A 23,428-nucleotide genomic window follows, 5' to 3' on the forward strand; every position below is an offset into this window, starting at 1 on the left:
CATACACAAACATAAATAACATATAAACTATTTTTCTATTATAATTGTAAATAATTATAACAAATTGCTAAAATTATTATATTCTATTTAATATCAAAATTAATTTCTACAATAGTTTTATCATTTGTAAAAATGGAGTACTATTATTTATTATATTGTAAGGTCAAAAATTATCAAAGACTTCTGCTTTCCTGTCCGCTCTGGCTCTTTTCTTTGTTGTCTCTTTTCTTTGTTGGAGCTCTTCTTGGGTCTCTGCCCTCTCTCCCTCTTTTTCTTCCTCTCTCTATTCTCCCCTCTCTCTATCTCTTTCTCTCAGGTAATATTTTACATGTTGGGTACAATTAACTATGCTTTACCATCCTTCATCTATTTTGTAACCAATTCAAGTGTAACCATAACAAAATATTGTTATTAAACCATTTCAATTATTAATTATGTGCTAACTAGTCTTGATTCAAGGTTAATCTTAAAGTGCTACCTATTGCAATACAATAGTCACACAATAGCAATGCTCTCCCACATATGTAGCTATTCTAACTGCGCTTATTTCCGTCGTTGGTATAAGTGGCAGTGGGTGGTAATAGACTAGAAATGTACAGTTTTATACCATCGTGCTGATAACGTTTCTTTAGTCATTCGGCAATCCTACAGCCTGAACCACCGTAGGGAAACCATCCTTACAATATTTACATTTTAAAAGCTTAAAAGCATGCTTTATCAAACTAGTTCAAAAGCAAGTTATGAGCTTTAAAGGAACGGTAATAGTTCCAAACCCGTATAAGCTTCTTTCTTATGTAGAACACAAAAGAAGATAATTCGAAGAATTTTGAAGAACCAAACAGTTGTTGGTCCCCACTGACTTCCATAGTAGGGAAAGAAATACTATGGAAGTCAATGGGAGCCATCAACTGTTTGATTGCCAGCATTCTTCAAAATATCTTCTTTTATATTCAACATAAAAAAGAAACTCATACAGGTTTGGAACGAGTAAATGATGACAATTTAAATTTTTTTGGTGAACTATCCCTTTAATTTCAGTTATGATGTTGCATTAAAAGGCAGGTGCTGTAGATGGTAATTCAGAGCTTTTCAGCTGATCTGAATTTTTTTTTTAATGAATTAATTATAATTACTCCATTTTAATTGTACACTTATTCCTTAGAGAGCTCTTTTGCCATTTTGATTTAGTTTAAGTATGGACTGTTTTTACTTGTGAAGACAATTCTTTCTAAAAATCTTTTACAATTCTAATGAGGACAATGTGGCTCTTACAAATATAGAGAATCATACACGCACAAACTCAGGCAGACTGAAATGCAGAGCTTGTCGAGTCGTGTAATAGATCTTTCATGGCAGGACAGTCTGTCAGGTGTCTTAGCCTTGGGTTCATGCCTCTCCTGAATGGAGCAAAGATTAGTTGACTGCTGTGAGACATGGATCCCAGACAGAACAACATGAGCGAGACCCATTCATCAACCCTGAGCTCCGAACAGGTGGAGGTAAACGCAAGCATCACGCACCAGAAAAGCTCTTAATAAATGAGCCTCATAAATGGAAATGGAGCTTGAGATGAGACCTTCTGCTGCAGGTCAGACCAGCTGGCACTGAAGAGAGATTTATGATACATTGCACACACCACTGCTCCTACTGTACACCCAACCACACTCTTCTCACCCACCGGGCCGTCATTAGCCTCTCGCTGATTTCACAGTTCTTGCACTGCCGAAAGCCCTGCGGGCTGGTCAATCAACCAACAGTGCTCCACTTTTCACTCAAATCAGTCATTCATACTCTTACTTTATTCAGCTCCTCTCAAATTTGAATCAAACTAGTTTTGAGTTTTTACTATCAGCAAAAAGTCTGGTCCACCTTGCAATTTATTCTGCACTATTAGACAGCAAAATGTATGTGCTGTATGCATTGCAGATAAATATGTTTTTATTTATGTTTTTTTTTTCAGATATTGTATGTTTTTGCATGGCAGATGTTTCCCAGAATATAAACGAAAGCCCCAATGCATGGTGTTTTGTTGACTGTAACAATGAGTTAATCAAGTTTTATCAAAAACGTTCTACCAGTTTAAATATGAATTGTGTTGATACCAGAATACTGGAAGAAAAAAATAGTTACGTGGTAAAGCCTGAAATGACTAAAGTGCAGTGTTTTTTTTTTTGGTAAACTAACTGAACTTTCACAGTATTGCTGTATGTATTTGTGCTATACGTGGATCAAATGACTAGTTTCGTATCAAACACTGATTGTAATGATAAAGTAATATCAGAGTCTTTCCATTCTCACCAGAGGGCCGAAGGCAATGACCTTGAGAATGCACTCCAGCGTGAAGAGAGCCGTGAAGATGATGTTCAGCCACTTCAACATGTCCTCATATGGATTAGGAGCATCATGGAACTACAGAAGAAGAAAAACACGGAGAGATAGTGACTCACTCTGCACTCCCTCAAATATTCAAAAGATCTGTAAAACAGGCTTTCAGGAGTCTAAAATTAGAAATGACGTATTCATAACTGAATATTCACGCACATCATTTCATATGCAATAATCAGCATTGCTGAGCCTCAGTCTGTGTGATGGAATGGCTCAGTGTTTGTCTACAACTTAAAAATAAAGAGTCCACAAGGTGGTTCACAGCAATGACATAGAAGATAAATTTTTTACCTTCATCATGAGGACCACTGTGTTGATGGCGATCATGGTCAGGATGGAGTACTCAAACGGAGTGGACACCACAAACTTCCATATCTTGTACTGGTAAGACTGCTTGTCCTGCGGCATGTAGCGTGTCAGAGGTTTGGCATTGATGGCAAAGTCGATACAAGCTCGCTGTAGATGAAATCAAAGCACAATTATCGCAACAAGAACTCCTCAACAAAGTGTTGAAGTGAATGTCTACAAGCACAAAACTACTCATCACCCTGATCTTTCCATGTTTGATTACTAGAACAGCATTGGTATTCCCAGAGCTCTCTAAATCAAACGAATGAAAGGCTGTGAACAAATGAGTTCTAGAAGACAAACATTAAACCAGCTGCACAAATCAGAGCTACAGCAGTTTAATATTTAAACACGGGCTAATATCTCCTCTGAGAGAAGATACAGATATATAGATAAAGAACAGAGACAAATATAGAGACATCAGAAAAAATAGATTATCGAGCTGTTCAAAAACCAAGTGCTGCATTATGATGTTTGGCAGTTAAACTGACCCTAACTGGACCCTGAAATTACAAAATAGTAAGTAGTAACCATTACAAATAGAAATCAGTATTGTATTATAACAAAATTATGATTTACAAAACAAATAAAAAGTTAACTAATTAACATTTTCAAATTTAATTATTTAATTATTATAAATGCATACAGAAATTACAACTACTAGCACTACCTGCTAAAAAACCGGCAACTTAAACCAGCATAAGATGGTTTAAGGTGGTTGAGAGACTGGTCTGTTGGCTGGTTTCAGAGAGGTTTTGAGCACTTTTCAGTTAATCAGGCAAGGAGACCAGCTGGCCATCCAACTAAACACCCGCTAGTTTCTATGCCTATGTAAAGCACTTCAAATCAAATATTAATGATGTTCAATAACAGTTTGGACAACAATACAACTTAATAGGTTTTAGAACAAAGCCAGAGAGTTCAAAGAGTTCTGACTGACTGGTCTGGTAATTCCTCCTGGGGTTTAAGTTTGTGCTTTGTGTGTGTGTGTGCTTTGTGTGTGTATCTGTTTGTCAAAGGAGTTTAGTGTCAAGGTAGTGGAGATGTAGATGGACAGGTGCGCTGGCCGCACACAGGTGAGAGGAATTCTCTTAAGAGTGCTTCTCTTCCAGGCATCTCACAACTGTTCGTGCATGTATGAAACTAGACTTTGACCTTGAATTTGCATACACTGAAACTCCAGTTAAAGCAACAGTGAATGGTGCCTACAGTTTGCCGTCACCCCATTTACTCGTCTGCTCACGGTTGATTTTAACTGACTATGTAAGCCTTCAACTGTCCCATCCTACCTCATTCTTTTCCAAGCTGCACTCTGACATGGCTTTATCTCCCTGCTCCTGGAACGTGATGATGATCAAAGCCACAAAGATGTTGACAAAGAAGAAGGGGAAGACAATGAAGTAGACTACGTAAAAGATGGAGGTTTCCATGCGGTAACCCGGACTGGGACCCTGGTCTTCATACGTGGCATCAACAGAGTGTTTCAGCACTCTAGAGAACCAACAAGAGAATGTCAGTAAGATGATCAAACATCGTCAAGATGATCATGATACGTTTTTCTCATTTTTAACCCTTTGATGCATTGTGTCCACCACAGTGAACAGATCTTCAAAAGCATATAAGGTATGGTGTTACTTTCAAAACGACTAAGGGATTCCTCGGAAACATAAACTAAAAATGGTTAATGAAATTATATTTTAATATAATAATAATAAAAATTATTCAAATTAAAGTAGTCATGAAACAGAAATTGAGATTGAAATTGTATTGTCTTTTCTCCTCTTCTGTGACATATATCTGAGTGAAACAGATATATAAAACAGAGTGAAACAGTGAGACAGAACTTAATTTTGTCATTCAGGCAGTGATTTAAAAAAAAAAAGTGAGAAAAAATTAAATAAGAGTAAATCTTTCATAATAAACACTTTAACATTCCATAAAAATAAAAATTGTCCATTTTAATTTCACAGTGATTTTTTATTTATTTAACTAATTATGTAATACTTGTAATACTAATGCAACAAACAATAGATTACCACAGACCTAAATTAGTAATAAAAAAATTACACTATATAAATTTAATACATATTTAGTTTCTGGCACTTTTCTATTTAACTGTAGTTTTCCCTTTTGTTTTCCGTTTATTTTCTCACTAACCCTCTCTATAAAAGGGCATTAAGTCAAAAATCAAAAAAAGTGTTTACATGCAATAGTTAAGATTACATCTGTGTCCACGAAAAACTCAAGAAGAAATGCGTCGATATCACAGAGTACCAGAGCAGCTCTTGAATGTTAAAGAGGGATTTAAGTTAAATGCAAAAAAACTTTCTGGATTTTCTGCAATACATTGCAGAGTCTCTCTTAACAAAGTATGTGTTTTTCTATGAAAACATGGAGTTAAAATTAAGAAAGCGGAGCATGGATAGGAACACAGATTACACCAGAGAGAGTTGAGCAAGAAGAAAAACTTAATCAGAACAGACAGAGTAAAAGGAGAAAGAGATCAGCATAAGAAAACCAACATTGAGTGTCCCTATAAGATCACTGTGTGTGTGTGTGTGTGTGTGTGGACTCACGTTGGCCAACCCTCTCCTGTAGAGACAGTGAACAGGGTCAAAAAGGCCCACAGGACGTTGTCATAATGGAAATCATACTTCTTCCACTCGCGCGGCAGTGTCAAGGCCAGTCCATCACTGCCAAACTCCAGGAACTGACCCCTGAGTACAGACACATCAAAATTGAACTTTGTCTTTATTTACTATTTACTTTTTCTTCCTGCTTGGATTCATTCTTTCTTCCTTCCCACTTCCTCTCCTTTGCCTTTTTTTACCGTCTCTTTACTTCCTTTTGTCCTTCTCCTCCCTTTCCTTTTTTCTTTGCTCTCCTTCCTTTCATCTTTCCTTCCTTCCATCCATTCCTTCACTCTTCCTTCGCTTTTATTCTTCAGTCTTTTTGTTCTCTCCGCCTTCCTACCACACTTCCATTCATTCACTTGTCATTTCCTTTCCTTTTCTCTCCATTCATTCTTTTTCTTCCCTCCCTCCCTCTCTCCTTCCTCCCTCCCTCCCTCCTTCCATTCATCCATCATGCAGAATATATCCCGACAGTCCAGCCAGAGCACAGCTGTACCTGCAGTCCTTCTCCAGGGCTTTGGATTCGTCGGTGCAGTGAAAAAATTTCCCCTTGAAAAGCTGCACAGCAATAACCGCGAAGATGAACATGAAGAGGATGTAAACGATGAGGATGTTGAGCACATTCTTCAGAGAGTTCACCACGCAGTCAAACACAGCCTGAGGACACACAAACAGCACAAATCAGATCTCCTGCAAACATCTTCTGGATGGGACGGCCTCGCTGCCACATGGAGACAGTAATGCACACCTTCGTCAAATCCATCTGTGAAGAATGTGTCATTGTGTGTTAATGTCACCAGACCCTCGTGAAAGCACACAACTTCACTAATTGTAGGCTGTGGCAAAGTCTTAATTAATTACTGCTCCTCTTGCTCTACATGACTGCACTTAGGCAGAGGATAAAACAGGAGTGTGGGGGGGGGACATTTTTCTGTCATTTCTGCTCATTTAATGTCCTCAGGGTATCATTATTAGCACTGAGTAGTGTATTTTTTTTTGGCATTAATGCTAATAAGATCTCCGTAGGCAGGATAAATGTCTCAGTGGCCCTGTGAGGATTTATCTGTGCATTAGTATTGTAACTAAACTAAACTTCAATTTTATTTTTTAGTCTATTATTTGTTCTAATGCCACTGGTGACGAATCTTCAGCCAAATGAATAAATGATGGTGTGAAATGTAAGTTTAAATGTATAATTTAGCCATGTAATAAGATAACAGTGAGTGTCTCTAAACCGATTTGTTTGTGTGCCTAAGTGTGTGATTTGATTAGAGAGAAAGATGCAGCAAGGCTGTTAATGTGGAGATCTACACAAGGGGCATCATCCCTGCCTGCAAAACGTCCACACAAACAAGCACAGTAACACACATAATGTACCTAGGGAAACACTGACACAAAAACAGAAAACACTTGTTACTCTGACTTAGATTAACCAATTTAAAATGTAATTTATCTTTTACATATTTATATTAAACAGCTGTCTATCATAGGCTATATTTAGAATAGCATATTAGGCCTAATTTTCATTATTCATGGATCACCTGGATGACTAAATTTGCCAGAAAAAGCAATACACAACCAGGCCAAAATGCAGAGAATACCACATCCAACAATTCATTTTGACTTGACTTTCTATTTCCATTGTGATGAATCTCCTACTAGGCCTAATTTTCATTATTCATGGATCACCTGGATGACTAAATTTGCCAGAAAAAGCAATACACAACCAGGCCAAAATGCAGAGAATACCACATCCAACAATTCATTTTGACTTGACTTTCTATTTCCATTGTGATGAATCTCCTTACTTACTAATTATTTGAACAGACTGCCAAGATTTCAACTGACTGAATGAAGAACTAATAGATCAGAACTGATAGATTTGCTATGAGTTCTAATGAATGATAATCTTTCAATGCGGTGTCTCTGATCATATGTGACCCGTACTGGCAAAATGAGTCCGAATGAGCACATTTTCAAAAATGTGTTCTTTTTATTTTCACATTCTCCATTAAAATACCTTCAAAATGATATATGACTTGTTGGAATCAGACAAAACTAAGCTACAGCCATTTGAAGGTAGCAAAGTTGATTTAAAGAAAAATAGATTTAAAGTTTTCGGGAAGATTCCAAAGCAAAATCACCAAGCAACGTTGCATATTTTCCTACAATTCTTTTCTTAATAATAATAATTACTATATTATTAATCACAATATAGCAAAATCTTTGTTATTAAAAAAATAAGAACAAAGATGCACAAAGATAAACAATCAAGTGAGTAAAGTGATTCCCTTTTTTTCTTTTAATGTTTGATTAACATTGAAACAGATCTATATTAAAACCTACTGTAATGCATGGATGGAATTTAATGTTACACATCAGATTTTTCCCCAACCATTAACTAAACGTTCATGTAAGACATAAAAGATAATGTTTGTGGGAACCTCGCCAAGACATATTTTGCAATAATGTGCTTTATAGAGAGATTGAGAACTCTCGGAGAGGCGCGTCTTATGCATACGCTTTGCAAATGTCAGTCAGCTTGATCGTTTCGTTTTCATAAGCATGGGTTTGAAAATCATATTTCATTGGTTTGTACTCATGTCATCGAGAATTCGATATGAATATTCACAAAGCTTGAATGCTGCACTTTGCAACGATAAACCTACAACTTGTGGTGAGAAGCAGCAGCAGTCGTCCAGAAGTGAGCAGAGAAAAAGGTACTACTCTCAGAAACCGTACAAATAAAGATAATTTTAGATGTTTAAATACTATTTGGAGCCCATTGGGATCGCTAGAAGACAGCTAAATGAACACATTTTTGTGAAAACCTCAAATTCGACCAAAATTGACATTTTCACTTCTTTTGCCTGTAGCTCAAAATTAGACCTTGCGCAGTCCGACTCATTTTGACAGCACGGGTCACATATAATTTTACAACTAAAACCACCTAATTCCACTTGCATGCTCTCAGAGGAGTAAGATAAGAACTAAGCAGGCTAAGATCCAGATAGTAGGAATTACCTTGAGTTTAGGCAAACGTTTAATGGTCTTCAAGGGCCTCAGGACTCGAAGGACCCTTAGGGACTTGATAGTGTTGATGTCCTTGCCTTTAGTTCCTCTGTAAGGAAAAAGCAATGACTTAGAGACATTTCGAACATGCCTGCGATCACACATTTGCACATGCACAAAGCCTGAATTCAATTAAATTACATTATGATGAGCTAATCACTTCCTCCAGCTCATCATGTAATTCAGAATTACATTAGCTAGAGGTTATTTGGTTAGTAGAAAGCATGCCTTCGAGGGGAGGTTATTCTACAGAAACTAACCTTCCTCTGAGACTGATGATAAATTTAATATTTCTGTAAAATAACAATCATTCACCAGAAAAAGATACAAAGAAACAATCCATTCAGCAGGGATGGTCTCTTTGTAAAAACCACAGTTGGCCAAGTAATAGTCTGATGCTGGGAAGCTAAAAAAGGCCAATTTTTACAACTATTGCTCTTGGAAAACTTGCCACCATTTTGCTAGGGTGTTGGTGGTGGTTGCCAGGGTGTTACGATCTGGTTTACTGCAAGTTTAAGACATTTTTCACTTGTTTTATAATCCATCAGGCAAGACCAATAATCGTAAACCAACAATGAAGTTTGATACTTTTTTGTAGTTGAAATCCCTAACCTTGAGTATAAACTAATAAGTATAAATTCATAACAGTGATGCCTGCCTTAGAAGGAAACACTAATAAAGTGAACTGAAAATAAAATAAATCCTATTAAAGTTTGAATAATCAATGTCGCTTTGTTGTTCGAGTTCCATACAGTTTAACTTTTTCAGGATTGACTTGGAAGTTAAATGAAGTCACTGAAGACAGGTAACCTCAATGACACACTGAATGATTCGTTTTCTGAATGTTACAGCTGCTGTAAGGCAGATTCACAATGAATGGCATTTGAAATTACATAGCTCAACAGAATGGAACTCATCTGAAAAGATAACAAAAGGTTATTTTGAAACTCTTTTACTCTAAACTTTAGCAGGCATGTCGATGAACAAGAACGACCTCCATTTCAACCTTGTTTAATGCAAAAAAAGTGGTCCTTTCTGACCGGTGAGATATTTCCTTGACAGTTGAAATTGACTGTCATAGATAATCTATCAAGATAAGCTTTTTCTGTGCCTGTGTGTCTTAAAAACATTCATTATTTAAAATACAAAACTTCAAATGCTTGGCATGGCAAATAAGCATACTGAGCGAGTACACGTCCTGATACTAAAGAAAATGCCAGGTTTAGGGAGTCATAGCTTATCTCTGTGACTTGTCTGCTTACTTTTTCTATCCCATGAGGAGTTGAGATTCTAGCACACTGGCATGCAATGACCATGCAATGTCTGTCAGTCTCACAGCACACCCCAGGGGTGCATGTGGATCTCCGCCCAATGAGACAGTCAACTATACTCCCATAGATTTCAGAGGACCATCTGTCTCCAGGCACCCATCACACAGGTCCAGTGCTTAAGTGGTTCTGCCTAATGTTTGTGACAGGATAAAGCCACCTGATGCACCCTGATACAAGGGTCAAGCACATATCCGGGTCAAATTTAAGCCCAAAGAAAACACAAGATTCATAATAGAACTTTCATGTTCTGTGAAGCTGCTTTGCAACAATGTACATTGTGAAAAGCATTATTGAAATAAACATGAATTGAATTGAAAAAGAAATTATATAAAAATTTAAGATTATAATTCGCATTGTTTTTGTGATAATTAAGCAAATTTTTACCAAATATTTTATTAATTAATCGGGGAATGTTTTGTGGTAATATTATTTTTTAATTTGTACTGCTTGATTAATTTGTGGAAATTGTGGAAGTTTTTTAATCATCAAATTATCTAAAATTCAGTAAAACATACTTTTCAGAACAAAAACTTTAATGATTTATATGATTTATATTTCATAATGTATTTTCCAATCAATCAATCAATCAATCATCTATCTATCTATCTATCTATCTATCTATCTATCACAACAAGCAGTTTACTTATGCAGAACTTCTGATATCCGATATGCAGATGTTTTTTTTTTTATCAATTACTATAATTTAATAGCAATTATCAGTAGTAATTCAGGTTTTGTTTGACTGAACAAGCAGTTTACTTATGCAGAACTTCTGATATCCGATATGCAGATGTTTTTTTTTTTATCAATTACTACAATTTAATAGCAATTATCAGTAGTAATTCAGGTTTTGTTTGACTGTTAGCATAAAGGGTGGCTGTCCTCTGGAAACAGTAGGAGTAGTAGTTTCTATAAGCCCTTGCAAAGGTCAAAGGTCAAGTCATTGGGTAAAAGTAGGTCCATCCTCTTCTACAAAGGCTGAATGAGCAGAAGAGTTGAAGGGTTGTGAGTTTGGAGTGGTCCGTGGGGAGGTTGGGGGGGTAAAGTGTATGTTTTTATAGATATATAGACTGTCCCCACCTGGTCACGCTTTGCTGCGATCTGACGAGGGAAACCGATGAAAAACCATGCACATGTACACAAACATAGAAACACAACACATAATAAGCCGCGTCACAGACATAGAATAAGCAGTAAATGCAGATTAAATGACATCAGAACGGAAGAGAGCGGTCACTGGGTGGACGAACAGCAAAGAAAGATTTAAAAGCATCAAAGCAACTCCAGCGCACAATAAAACATTACAATAATCAAAAACATGATGCAGTGAGGGATTATTAGTTACTGTTTGTTTGTAACATCTCTGCAAGATAAATCACTTTCAGCAGTAAATATAGAGACATCGCAACATGGTACTGTGATAAAAGTAACAAAAGTGAAAAGGTTACAGACTGGCAAATGTCACACACACACACACCCACACACTAACAGAAAGCACATGCATGAAGGTTCATGCAAGTCCTGGTGATAGATGCTGATTGTGTACAGCAAGTAAAATAGATTTAATTCTTACAAAGGTAAAAATAAAAGGTGTATAAAGCCCCGTTCACACTGCCAGCAACACACAGCGACAAAGTGACATGCTCCCATTAATTTTCAATGGACAGCTGGCGACTTCCGGGGACACGAGCGACAGTGACCGTTGGCGACAGAATGTGGGTGTGTCAAGCGATGCAAGTCAAGTGACAAAAGTTAAGAATTGTTTAACTTTATGCAAATGAACAGCGAATTTCGCGAGCGACAACCAATAGGAGTGAAGAATCTGTCAGTGGCGCTCACACGTCACCGTCTCGAGTGCAGGGAAGACAGGACAGATTTCCTGAGCGATTTCACTGTTTTATATGATTTTACTGTAACCACATGCATGGATATAAAAAAACATGATGCGTAGAAAAGAAACTGTTGGCTGTTTAAGTGAGTTTGATGCATACATTGATGGTTCGAGCTGTTATTTATATGATGCAGTGAGCAGTTTAGCTCCGGTTAATGATTTAATGCACGGCCACTGCTGTAGTTTATATAACAACACTCTCCAAAAGCAGAATGGTGCTTTTATTTCTTTTAAGTTTAATTCCTAGTCATAATAGAATGATATCTTAGTTTTACCGGCAATATACAGTTTGTGATTGCACTTTATATGTCCAGATATGTCCAGACGTGCAGTCTACCAATAACATTAGAGCGACAGCAGTAGGAACGCCCACAAGCGTCTTCACAGCACGGAGTCTAGCGACATACAGCGAAAAAGTCTCAGGCAGTGTGAACGGGGCTTAAGTCATAACTATCTTTTCCTTAGTAGACAGCTGGTATGCATTTTATCTTACAGCAGTGAGTGTCATTCTGTCTTTCTTACAATTACATTTAAAATATGCATTACATTGGGCTTCCTTATGAATACAGATTAAATAATGAACAATTGGCAAGTAGTTTATTTACTTGCTGAAGTGTATTAAGTTTAAGAATTCATGCCCAATCGTGGTCCGCAGTAGTGCAGTTTCACAAATCTTGTGAATGTGTTGCACTGGTCTAGCGATTCCTTATCCACACAAACACACACTCATACTCAGGCAGATACACAGGAAGCAGGTAATAACAAATGCGTACCCCATGAAGCTCCTGAAAGCAACGCAAGCAAGAGGGAAGGACAGGGCAGATAAAGAAAGTGAGTGAGAGAGAGAGAGAGAGAGAGAGAGAGAGAGAGACAGAGAGAGAGAGAGAGAGACAGAGAAAGAAAAGAAAGACGGACGGAGAAAGAAAAAACTAAATGAGAAACATTAAAGCCCACAGGCCACAAGCTTGCTATCAACCACTGAAGAACAGCACAGGAGAGAGAAGATACAGCACAGTTAAAGAGAGACAAACACAAGTGAATCAGAAAGAGCAGAACACAGTATGAGACACATTTATAATCAATATTACACACTGCATGTATAAAATTGAAACAAATCGTAGCTGAACAAATGCCTAGATATGCTGTAGTGCCACCGTCGGAAGCACAGGTGCCAATCGGAGCTGATGGACAATTTCTGTGCTACTGAATAATACAGCTGCAAACTCACACAAGAACGGCTGGTCTCAAAAGCCGAGCAGTTTTCTATCACCTCTTTTTCAGCTATTTTAAAGCACCCCATGGTCCTTCCGTCAACTGTAGAGGTGGAGAGAGACAGCTGAGCATCTGCACATGACAACTAAGAGGATTCAGCCACACTCAAACTAGACCTTGCATTTATTAGACAAATCACACACGCGCTGTCAAACCGAGCGTGTGCATTTATGTTTGCCTTGCAGAGGAAATTGTATCCACTGGGCTTTATAAAATACATTACTGTTGTGGGTGGTTGCAAGGGCATTGCTATGAAGGAATTTACTTTTTGGCTCAAGCACCCAAGACTCTAAAATATTCTGGTCTCTCGATATGGCTCAGGTCCCTACTTTAAAGGAACAGTTCACCCAAAAATGAAACTTTGCTGAAAATGTACTCACACTCAGACCATCCAACATGTAGAGTTTGTTTCTTCTTCAGATCAGATTTGGGTAAATCACATGTTCACCAATGGATCCTCTGCAGTAAATGGGTGCCGTCAGAATGAAAGTCCAAACAGCTGATAAAAAAATCACAATAATTTGGCTTCTGGCCAAACTACCAGTCCATAATCCATAATAATGCTTCCTTCAGTGAAAAGTATCATCCCCTGTTGTCCTTTCACATCAAAAGCCATGTTTATATTTGTTTTGAACTGTTGTAAACATTTGTAAACAGTGCTTAGTCTGTGCATATTTCTCTCCGGATTCAGACAAAATGACCTTTTCCATTGGAGAATGCAATATTATGGACAGATGCGCTGGAAACAATGGTTTCAAGTTAAATGTGTCTTGATGGATTTATTTTTCACTTCATGTGGCATTAACTGATGTCATGTGGATTACTTGTGGATTATTGTGATGTTTTTTATCAGCTGTTTGGACTCTCATTCTGATGGCACCCATTCACTGCAGAGGACCACTGGTGAGCAAGTGATGTAATGTTCAATTTCTCCAAATCTAAATCTTGAGGATGAGTAAAGTTTCAGCAAATTTTAATTTTTAAATGAAAAAATACTTTAATGTGAGTCTATTTTATTTATATGTGAGTGGATTTTATTGTTGTTTTATCACCCATCAGTTGAAAATCATGAATTAATTCAACTAGAAGAGTAACAGAACATTTAGGAAATCATTACTAATTATCATGGGGTGGATCAGGAACAATAAGAGTTAAAAGCAAACTGCTGGGAAATGTGCCTTCTCTGCAACTGTCTGGTTCAGCTCCTGTGGGAAATACTAAACCCGAATCATTAGCACAGGTGTGCGCGCTATACACAATCCTATTATGAGCTTAAAAAAACAGGTGCACGTTAAACCGTTCAGTTCCGAAGACCAAACTACACACAGATGCCACACTTCCCCTCATCATAGAGCTCCATCTCAGATACTAAACAGCAAACAGCCACATCCTGTTTCCTTCATTTTCGACTGAATGCTCTCTTGCTGGATTTGAACTGACAGTCTGCTCTTCTGACCGCTCTGTCTGCTCCACTCTGACAGAATAACAAAAAAAGTCACTCACGAGCAGGCGAAGGCCACCAGAGCACCGGTGACTACGATGAAGTCCAGTATGTTCCACGGGTCCCTGAAGTAAGACCCAGGATGCAACAGTAGCCCGAGATCGATCATCTAGATGGGAGATGAAAAAAGTGGTAAACAAACATGTATTAATTCTATTGAGCAAGGATGCATTAAACTGATCAAAATTAACATTCATGATGTTACAAAATGTTATATTTCAAAATATGATGTTCTTTTGAACTTTCTAATCAATAAAGAATCCTGGAAAATAAGTATCAGTATTAACAAAAACATTAAGCAGCACAATGTTTTCAAGTTCAAGTTTAAGTTCAGGTTTTTAAATTTAATAAACTGATTGAAAATTAAAATCCAAATGATTTAATATCGCAGTTCTAAAAATAAATGAAAGGTGATTTTATTTACCTTTATAACCATCTCAAATGTGAACACACCAGTGAAGACGTAATCTAGGTATTTCAGCACCTGAGCCAACCACAAGAAATAAGCAGTTATTTTTTTTGTATTTCTGCAGTCCCACAGACCGACTGAGCAAATGAAAGTGGATGATGCCATAAATAATATAAAAATCTTAGCATAAACCATAGTGTTTGGCCCTACTGCAGCTATGATTCAGCGAGTAATTCCATAATCTCCAAAACAGAACAGACATGATGTACATTGTATTTTTTGAGAGACAAAGACAGATGTTTCAAATAAATACTCAAGTTTTTTTTCTCCCTTTCATTCCTCCCACATGAGCAGCTGAGAAATATTGGGTGTAAGCAACGATTCATTGGACAAGCCGATCAGGCGCAGTAAATCAATTGGAAGGAAAAGACAGTGGACTATGGGATTCTTGCAGACATGTTTACACGTAATTCTCTGTAATTCAGAGAGCAAGGTTTAATAAGCTACGCTTATGGGCTAATGCGGTGACACTGGGCACTTAACGGGCTCACGGGCTGTCCCGAAATAAAAAATATGGTGCAAAAGCCAGTCAGTGGGGCTAGTGACAACCCTCAGCGTGACAGTTCAGACAAGGGCTGCCATGCTGCCCTACAGGACTGTTCTTGAGTTATGTAAACACCACTTATGTCATAACCCCAGCTTACAGTGAAAGACAGTGACAACAAGATCAGTGTTTGCGGTAGGGATGCACCGATACCACTTTTTCCAGTACTTGCCCGATACCGATACTTCTATTTTTGGTACTTGCCGATACCGAGTACCAATAACGATATTTTTATTGCATTTGTAAATTTTTTAAATACTGGGTACAGAAACCAAAAGGGTATGTATAATGTTAGTTGGTTAACTTTATTTATCAAATAGATAGTCAAACCAAAATTTATTCAGGCACCTTCAACATTTCTCACATTATCACAGTTTATTCGCTATAGTTTAGAAAATGGTAATAAAATATGACAAGAGCTCAGAGTTAAACTGTGTCAGAACAAATTCAGCTTGATAATGTCAGATAACTTTGATAGAAAGGTATGTAATAGATTACAATCAACCAAAAATTATTCAGACAGCTGTTAGTATGACAGTATTTACACAACTATGATTACTTTGTCGGGCAACCCTTAGCCTTAATGACAGCTTGTAGTCTCCTGGGCATGCTGTCACCCAGCTTCATGAAAACCTCAACTTCAGTTTTTTTCCCAGACTCGGTCTGAATAATTTTTTCTGAATAATTTTTGGTTTCACTGTATATCTTTCGGTTATTTTCACACTTAATTATGCCCATTAAATGTATTTTACAGGTTTTTGTTACTTTCACTGTTCATTTTTTGCTCTATGGTACATCATCTATAATTTAATAGCATTGGTGCTGCTCCATTGCAGCGGCTCAGTATTGTAATCACGCGCTGTAATAAGGCAGGGAACCACTCGTTATAAATCTCCTAACTGTGATATTTTCAGAAATAGAAGTCACGTTTTTTCATCTGAAACGTGCTGCGATTTATATTCCAAAGCCACTCATATAATGCAGAAACACTCAAGCAAGCAAAACACGCGCAACGCGTGCACATATTTGTACTGATGCAGAATGAGAGGACAGTAGTACAGCCTAGTGCATTTCACACAGGCTGTTAGATTCACTTTCGCCAGAAAGTCGTGTATGCCTAAGGTTGAAAATAAATTATGTTTATAGTGAATGCCCCATGAATGGTTTTATTTTTACGATTTAGTTTTGAACATCAAAGTGAGTGAACATCACACAGTGATCACACAACATAATTGCACGCGCGCGCTCTCTCTCTCTCACTCTCTCTCTCTCCCTACCGTTAAGCAACTTGTGGATTGTTTTACTTACTTGTTTTTGACATATACTTTTTTCGACCGAACTACAAACTTTCCAGTGATGTCTGTGAGAAAGATATATACACTCGACAAGCTCGCACATCTGCGCCGCTGCGCACTCAATCCACTCAGCGTGCTTTGTTTTATCAGCTCGCGCACATCAGCTATACAGGCGTTAATACTGAATGTTTAATATTGTATTCATTGCATACATATACTTCGTAGTAGACATCCTTAACTCCTTTCTGCTGTCTGTTGTTCTGTTGTCGGTGTTTCTTTGATTGAATATGGCGCTTATCACATGCTATGTGGTATCGGCGTTTGGTATCGGGGCATTTTAACGAGTACGAGTACAGGAGACCAGTATCGGTATCGGTGCATCCCTAGTTTGAGGGATTTTATAGATAACATTGAATAATTTTTTTTACATTTTACAAAAATTGTATAACTTACATAAAAATATTATATACAAAAAATATATATTGGCTTTTTCAGATTTGGAAATTTTTCAAAATTTTCCAGGTAGGTCTGTGTGTCTTACATCATTGCGCGGGGCATTGGCCTGCACAGGGTCTTCAGCAGCGAGGGCGATGCTGCTCATGGTGATGACTGTGAGGATACACATCTCAAAATACCGTAGGTTCACCACATAATGACACAGCCGTCTCACTCTATGGAGAGAACATGAAGAAACAACACTTATTCACAATATTTAGCATGTACTGTACATTACAACTAAACAAAAATTCTATTTAAAGCAAGTAATTTATGTGATACATATTTAAAATCTCTTCTCAAGAGTTTTCTGCAACATAATAATTGGGGTTTAACTCACGGGTTAGTTGGACCGAACACAAACATGGAGCTGTATGGCAGAATGTGTTTGGGCGCATTCTGATTTAGCTCATCAAGATCCTTCTTTTCCTCGTTCAGCAGTAGACTGTCACCATCAATGTTGTTCACTGTCAAACAGATGATCATTAGAGCAAAGATGAGGAGAGAATGTCACAAATGTCAAATAAATATTAAATTCTGCCTTTGTTTATGTGGTGCTGATTATGTAGTTAGTAGATAATACTTAAAGGGATAATGCAACCAAAAATGAATATTCTGTCATCATGTATTTACCCTCATGTCAATCAAAACACCTTTTCCAACGTTAGTAATTTAGCATAATGCCTAAGCTGCTGTTATGTTGAACTTATTTTATTTATTTATTTTTATTAGGGTTGCATGGAACACTTTTACGGTATGTTTGCATCCACTGGTTACAGCTTGGACATAAAAAAAATGTATACATTTAAAATACACTATATATGATTCATTACTTTGAAAAATAATTAGTCAAATTATTCAACTGATTTGTTATTGTTGGCACAATGTGCTCATATTATTCAAGCAGGAGATGAAAGAATACTTACTGGGAATGACTGTAGTCTCTCCTGGTGGGTCAGTTATGGTGACAGGGATGTTGACTCCAGTTGGGCCCACTCTGGTGCTGTTTTTTAGATTATCTTTGTCTTCTGGCTTCTCTTCAGTTGGAGACTGGAGAGGGCTGGTGGCTAGGCTGTCTGTTCCTGTTGGTCTGCCCCTGTAATATAAAAAACCTATTAATCTGAACGAAAATACATATATACAACATACATACACAATATATCTCAAAGTGCTGCCTAATGCTTTGTGAAGTACATGCAGATCAAAGCAACAATGAAATTGTTAAAAAAAAAAAAGTCATGTCTGATCATGCACTCAACGTCAGTCTATTCCAAATGTACGTGGCTTCAAAATGTCTCACATAAAATTATGAATGACAGTGCATTATAAAACAAAACATCAAAGTAATATCACTTATATTAACGAAAAACAGACTTCAAGCAACACATTAAAAGATGTTTGAAAGATTGTAAATTCTAAAGCAATAGACATACTGTTTAAAATGAAGAAAAAATGTATTTGGACACTTTGTGGTTATCAAACATTAGTGGAACATTTTCAGAGCTCATGTGACAAACTATACTGTTGGTTACTCTGTTAAGGCTGTGTGAACTTGAGGAGATCTGACTTCATAAATGCACTAAAAATCACCTTGGAACAAGCTGTTTAAAAGACATGCAAAAATTTTCATAATTGTGAAGTTTTGAGAAACGCTCTCAAATAATTTGTTTGCAGCTGCCACTCGGTTTAATATTTTGTTATCTAAATGCAATTTTTAAGTATGGATTAAATGGATAGTTAAAAAAAAAATGTAATTATTTATTCACTCCTCATGTCATTCGTATGACTTTCTTTGTTCTGTGAAACATACTGTATTTCAAAGAATGTTGGAAACCAAACAATTTTGGTTCCCATTGACTTCTATTAAACGGTATGGACAAAAAATAGGAACTGAAAGTATTTGGTTGCTAGTAGGGGTGTAACGGTACACAAATATGACAGTTCGGTACGTACCTCGGTTTTAACGTCACGGTTCGGTATGATTTCGGTACAGCAGGGGGGAAAACTAAACCTTTTTTTTTTTTTTTAATGAAAGAAATTGCTCTTTCTTTAAATACATTCAGTTATAGTTTAAATTTTCTTAGTGATAAAAATCTACCTCAGCTTATGCTTAAAACTATAGGGAACCCTTTTACATTATAAGGTTACAATTAGGCCTAACAACTTAACCCAAACTTAAATTTAATTGCTATTTATTTTTAAATAGATGATCAACACTCAACTTAAAAAAAAATAATAATTGTATGCACAATGCAGTTTTTAAATTAACTTATAAATAATACAATTTCTTAGCTATTTGTTAAAATATATTCAATTACACAATGGCTGTCATAACATGTTTCATAACAGATTAATTTAAAAAAATATCTTTGTGTTTTGCACAAGAAAAAAATGCATACAGGTTTTAAATGACATCGGGGTAAGTAAATGATGCCAGAATTTTAGTTTTTGGGTGGACTATCCCTTTATGTGTCCAAATAGTATTTGGAGTCACCATGCAGTCTGAGATTGTACCTGTGTTTTCCACCGTTCTCCCTGCATTCTTCTCCATCCAGTGTGGACTGGGCTTTAACACGTGGCCGGTGTCTTCTCCTCTCTCCATTTTCTCCTTCGCCTTCTCTGTGACCTCGTATCCTACCCTCGCCTCTGCCTCCATTACCGATTGTGCCGTTGCCATTCCCGTTGACCTCTCTGGATCGGCGAGAATGGTGGTGTCTGTGTTCTCTCTCCTCCATCCCTATGCCCTCCTCAGGAGAACCAGCCATGTGGTGGTTAGTGTGTCCTCCATCCTGATTGCTGCTGTGCTCCAGGCTGCCCTGGTGCTCTATGTTTTGGCTGTGGTGTCTATGGTGCCTCCCCTCTCCTGCATCTCCGTTCTCTCCTCGACATCGATGGTGCTTCCTTGGGTGGCCGGAGGATGGCTGACAGTCTGGAGTGTCTCCATCTCTGTCAGTCCTAGAATTGTCCACAGTATCGTCTCGGTGCTCCACTACCAGTGGCCGATCATGGTGGGCCTTCATGTCGGGCCGCAGATGGAGCGCCGAAGACACGCGCAGACGCTCTTCAGGCTCTAGTTCGTTGTAAAGGGCCTCGCTGCTGTTGCGCAGGTTGTGTCTGCGCAGCTGGTTGGTGCGCTGCTCCCATATTGACATCTTCTGCAGTGACCTCTGCTGTTCTTTACTGAAGGACGGAAGAACATTCACCTGAATTACACACATCAATATGCATTTACTCCGATAACACCCACATCCATGAGCCCACCACTGCTGACCACTCAAAATCACAATGAACATGGTTAAAGGGATAGTACACCCAAATAAATAAAAATTCTGTCATGATTTACTCTCCTCATGTCGTTCCAAACCTGACTGACTTTCTTTCTTCTGAAGAATTTTGATAACCAGACAAATTCCTCAAAATAATACTTCCCATTGACATCCACTCTTTTTTGTCTTCACAATGGAAGGCAAGAGCAACTGAAACTGTTTGGTGACCAACGTTCTTTAAAGGCGATTTCAAGTTTTCCTTTCTTTTTGGAGTGTTACAAGCTCTTGATGCATAAAGAAGATCTGTAAAGTTGCAAAGACTAAAGTCTCAAATCCAAAGAGATATTCTTTATAAAATTTAAGAGTCAACCACGCCCACTTAAAACGGCTCATTCTAACCCGCCCCCACATGTCTACGTCACTATGTGGAAATATTAGCATAATGCAGCTCAAATGTGCACGTAAAGAAAGAAGCCGTGGTTTCAGGAACAGCAGTCGTGTTGATGCAGCCATGTCAGTAAGACGCTGTGTGTTTCAGTGTGAAAGCATAAGCACTTTATTTGGCCTTCCGGAAGTAGATGCAATTAGGAATCATTGCTTAAGATTTATTTACAACAGAACAGCACAACCCAGATGTTCGAATTTGTGCAACGCATTTTATGGATAACTGAATTTTCAATTTGGGGTGGATTATTCCTTTAATCTTCATGATATCATTGGAGTTTGACATTAGATGAGAATATTATTAGAAGTAAAAGAGTAAATATAAGAAAATAATTACTAGTTTTACATGTAAAGAGCTCAGCCAATCAAAATAAAGGTAATTTAAAGGTCTTAAATTGAACTAATACTTGCTGCCTTGGCAGTTTAAAAAAATTATAGAAATATTAAAATAAAAACCAATATAAATGACAAAAGCACAAAATAAACTTACTAAAACTTAAATATAAAAATGTAAAAAAAAATTGAAAAATTACTTATACTTATAACTTATAGTAGTAGTAAATTATTAAAACAGTATACAGAAAAAAATTTAAATCAAAGTATAGTTTTTTTTTTACATCTTAAAGGAACAAATCATTAATTCTTAAAGGTACAGTAAACCAACAATTAGCTACTCTGGTCGTCAAAGGAACAAAACAATAAACAAAAATGGCTAAACTAAACTTTGTGAGTTAGCCTACTTTAAAAGGAAAGTTCACCCAGAATGAAAGTGCTATCACATATTTATTCACCTTTGTGTTGCTCTAAACCCATTTGACTTTATTTATTCTGTGGAATATATATGAGAAATTCTTACTGGTCACTCTTTTCTGTGCTATTATAATAAGTGAGGACTGAAGTTTCATTCGATGCAAAAACATCATAAAAGCTATCCATATGACTAATGTACTATATTTTAAGCATTCAAAAAGGTTTGAAACACTGTGAGAGTGAGTAAATGACAGAATTACTTTTGGGTGAGCTACACTCTTAACAACATCGGGCTCTCAAGCATTCGAGTGGAACAGTGGTTGGCACAGATGATTTTTCTATATGCAGTTTCAGTATAATCTGTATGTCATGCTCTATGACTCATGCATTTCACTTATGTCTAACAGCAAATGCTGTTCCATTGTTAAGAGGGGACAGAGAGCATCATGGGACTACAGGGACTCAGAAGCCCTAATGATGCACTAATAACATGTACTAATGATAAAAACCACTAAAATCAAACAAAAATAACAAAAGCATCCTGATCTGTGTCACTATACCTCACAAAGCGATGACATGGTGTATAGACATAACTCCTTAGAGACACATTCAGGGTCGCACAACACAAAAACGACAAACATGTTAAAGACAAACAAGGATATTATATGAAAAGAGGTCAAGAAAGAAGGAAAGAACAACTTGAGAGAAAGGAAAACGTAACAGACAAACAACATGAACCTGCAGATTTTAATATACTTTCAATGCAGCAAATTATTATGCTGTTTCTTGATGAAAAAGTGCCATTCTGTCCCTTGCATGCACAAACACACACACACACAAAGACCAAACCCACACACTACAAAGGCCGTTGATCTAAATAGTCAGTGAAGCTTGCAGACAGCACACCCAGACTGCTCTGTTTAGCTTGGCCTTCATTCATATTGGAAAAGGTATCCGCTATCAAAAGGATAAAATCAAAGTGTCGGAGTGATATAATACATCTATCTAAGGACAAAGGGAGGCCACTTAAACGACCTACAAATAATGTAAAATAATTAATCTCATCTGTGTGTATAGATTAAAATAATTAATATATCTATCTATTAGGGATGCGCCGATCTGATATTATCCGATAGTGCCATTTTTCTCGGATCGGGTATCGGTCAGAGAGGGCCGATCCAAATCCGAGATTTTTTTTTTTTTGATTGTGCGAATTATTTTGTGTTAATTCTGAAGCCATACGATAGCTTAATGTGAGCTACATATGAATATTTAAGTCCTTTCATTAAAGTTCACACAAACTCTTTTCTCCGCTGTGGCTGTCAGTCATTCGTTCAGCCTTTAAACCCTGGTCTCGTTCGGTTACAGCAGTCAGCTCGGTAAAGCTCTCTCCAAGATCATTCTGTGTTCCCATTATACTTGATTTGTAAATACATGTCTATGATTTTGCAAAAAGGACTTTATCTTCTTGCCGAAGTTTAATGTTGTTTTGTTACTTGCCACCGGGTGTCTGTGAGAACAAAACATGGGCGTAGAAAAGACTATATTGTTTTTAACGTGCACAGTAACTGAAATTTAAAACTGTTAAAAGAAAGGCTCAATAACTGTTGCATAGATATAATACACTACGCATCAATTTCTCTTCCCTTTGTGCTTTGCAGTTTTTAACACGAAGCGCTTACAATGTGCGCATCTGGTGTGCAGAATGATGCGCTTGAAGCAACACGGCATC

The 23,428-nt window shown here is 37.2% G+C and overlaps 1 protein-coding gene across 1 annotated transcript in view; it reads right to left on the reverse strand.

The window, feature by feature from the left end:
- The window catches only part of LOC107595700 (voltage-dependent N-type calcium channel subunit alpha-1B-like), a 132,879-nt gene that overhangs the window by 19,855 nt on the left and 89,596 nt on the right, over nt 1-23,428 (reverse strand). The window contains exons 19-32 of the mRNA XM_016286194.1: nt 19,751-20,416; nt 18,163-18,332; nt 17,577-17,703; nt 17,283-17,412; nt 14,858-14,917; nt 14,436-14,542; nt 12,434-12,445; nt 10,850-10,870; nt 8,391-8,487; nt 5,863-6,023; nt 5,310-5,450; nt 4,023-4,224; nt 2,677-2,841; nt 2,299-2,409 (exon numbers count right to left, since the gene is read on the reverse strand). Coding sequence (XP_016141680.1) covers nt 2,299-2,409; nt 2,677-2,841; nt 4,023-4,224; nt 5,310-5,450; nt 5,863-6,023; nt 8,391-8,487; nt 10,850-10,870; nt 12,434-12,445; nt 14,436-14,542; nt 14,858-14,917; nt 17,283-17,412; nt 17,577-17,703; nt 18,163-18,332; nt 19,751-20,416 — 2,170 coding nt within the window. The remainder of the gene's footprint in view (nt 1-2,298; nt 2,410-2,676; nt 2,842-4,022; nt 4,225-5,309; nt 5,451-5,862; nt 6,024-8,390; nt 8,488-10,849; nt 10,871-12,433; nt 12,446-14,435; nt 14,543-14,857; nt 14,918-17,282; nt 17,413-17,576; nt 17,704-18,162; nt 18,333-19,750; nt 20,417-23,428) is intronic.

The sequence above is a fragment of the Sinocyclocheilus grahami genome, unplaced genomic scaffold (genome assembly GCF_001515645.1).
Source record: "Sinocyclocheilus grahami isolate Dianchi unplaced genomic scaffold, SAMN03320097.WGS_v1.1 scaffold207.1, whole genome shotgun sequence".
NCBI classification, from domain to species: domain Eukaryota; kingdom Metazoa; phylum Chordata; class Actinopteri; order Cypriniformes; family Cyprinidae; genus Sinocyclocheilus; species Sinocyclocheilus grahami.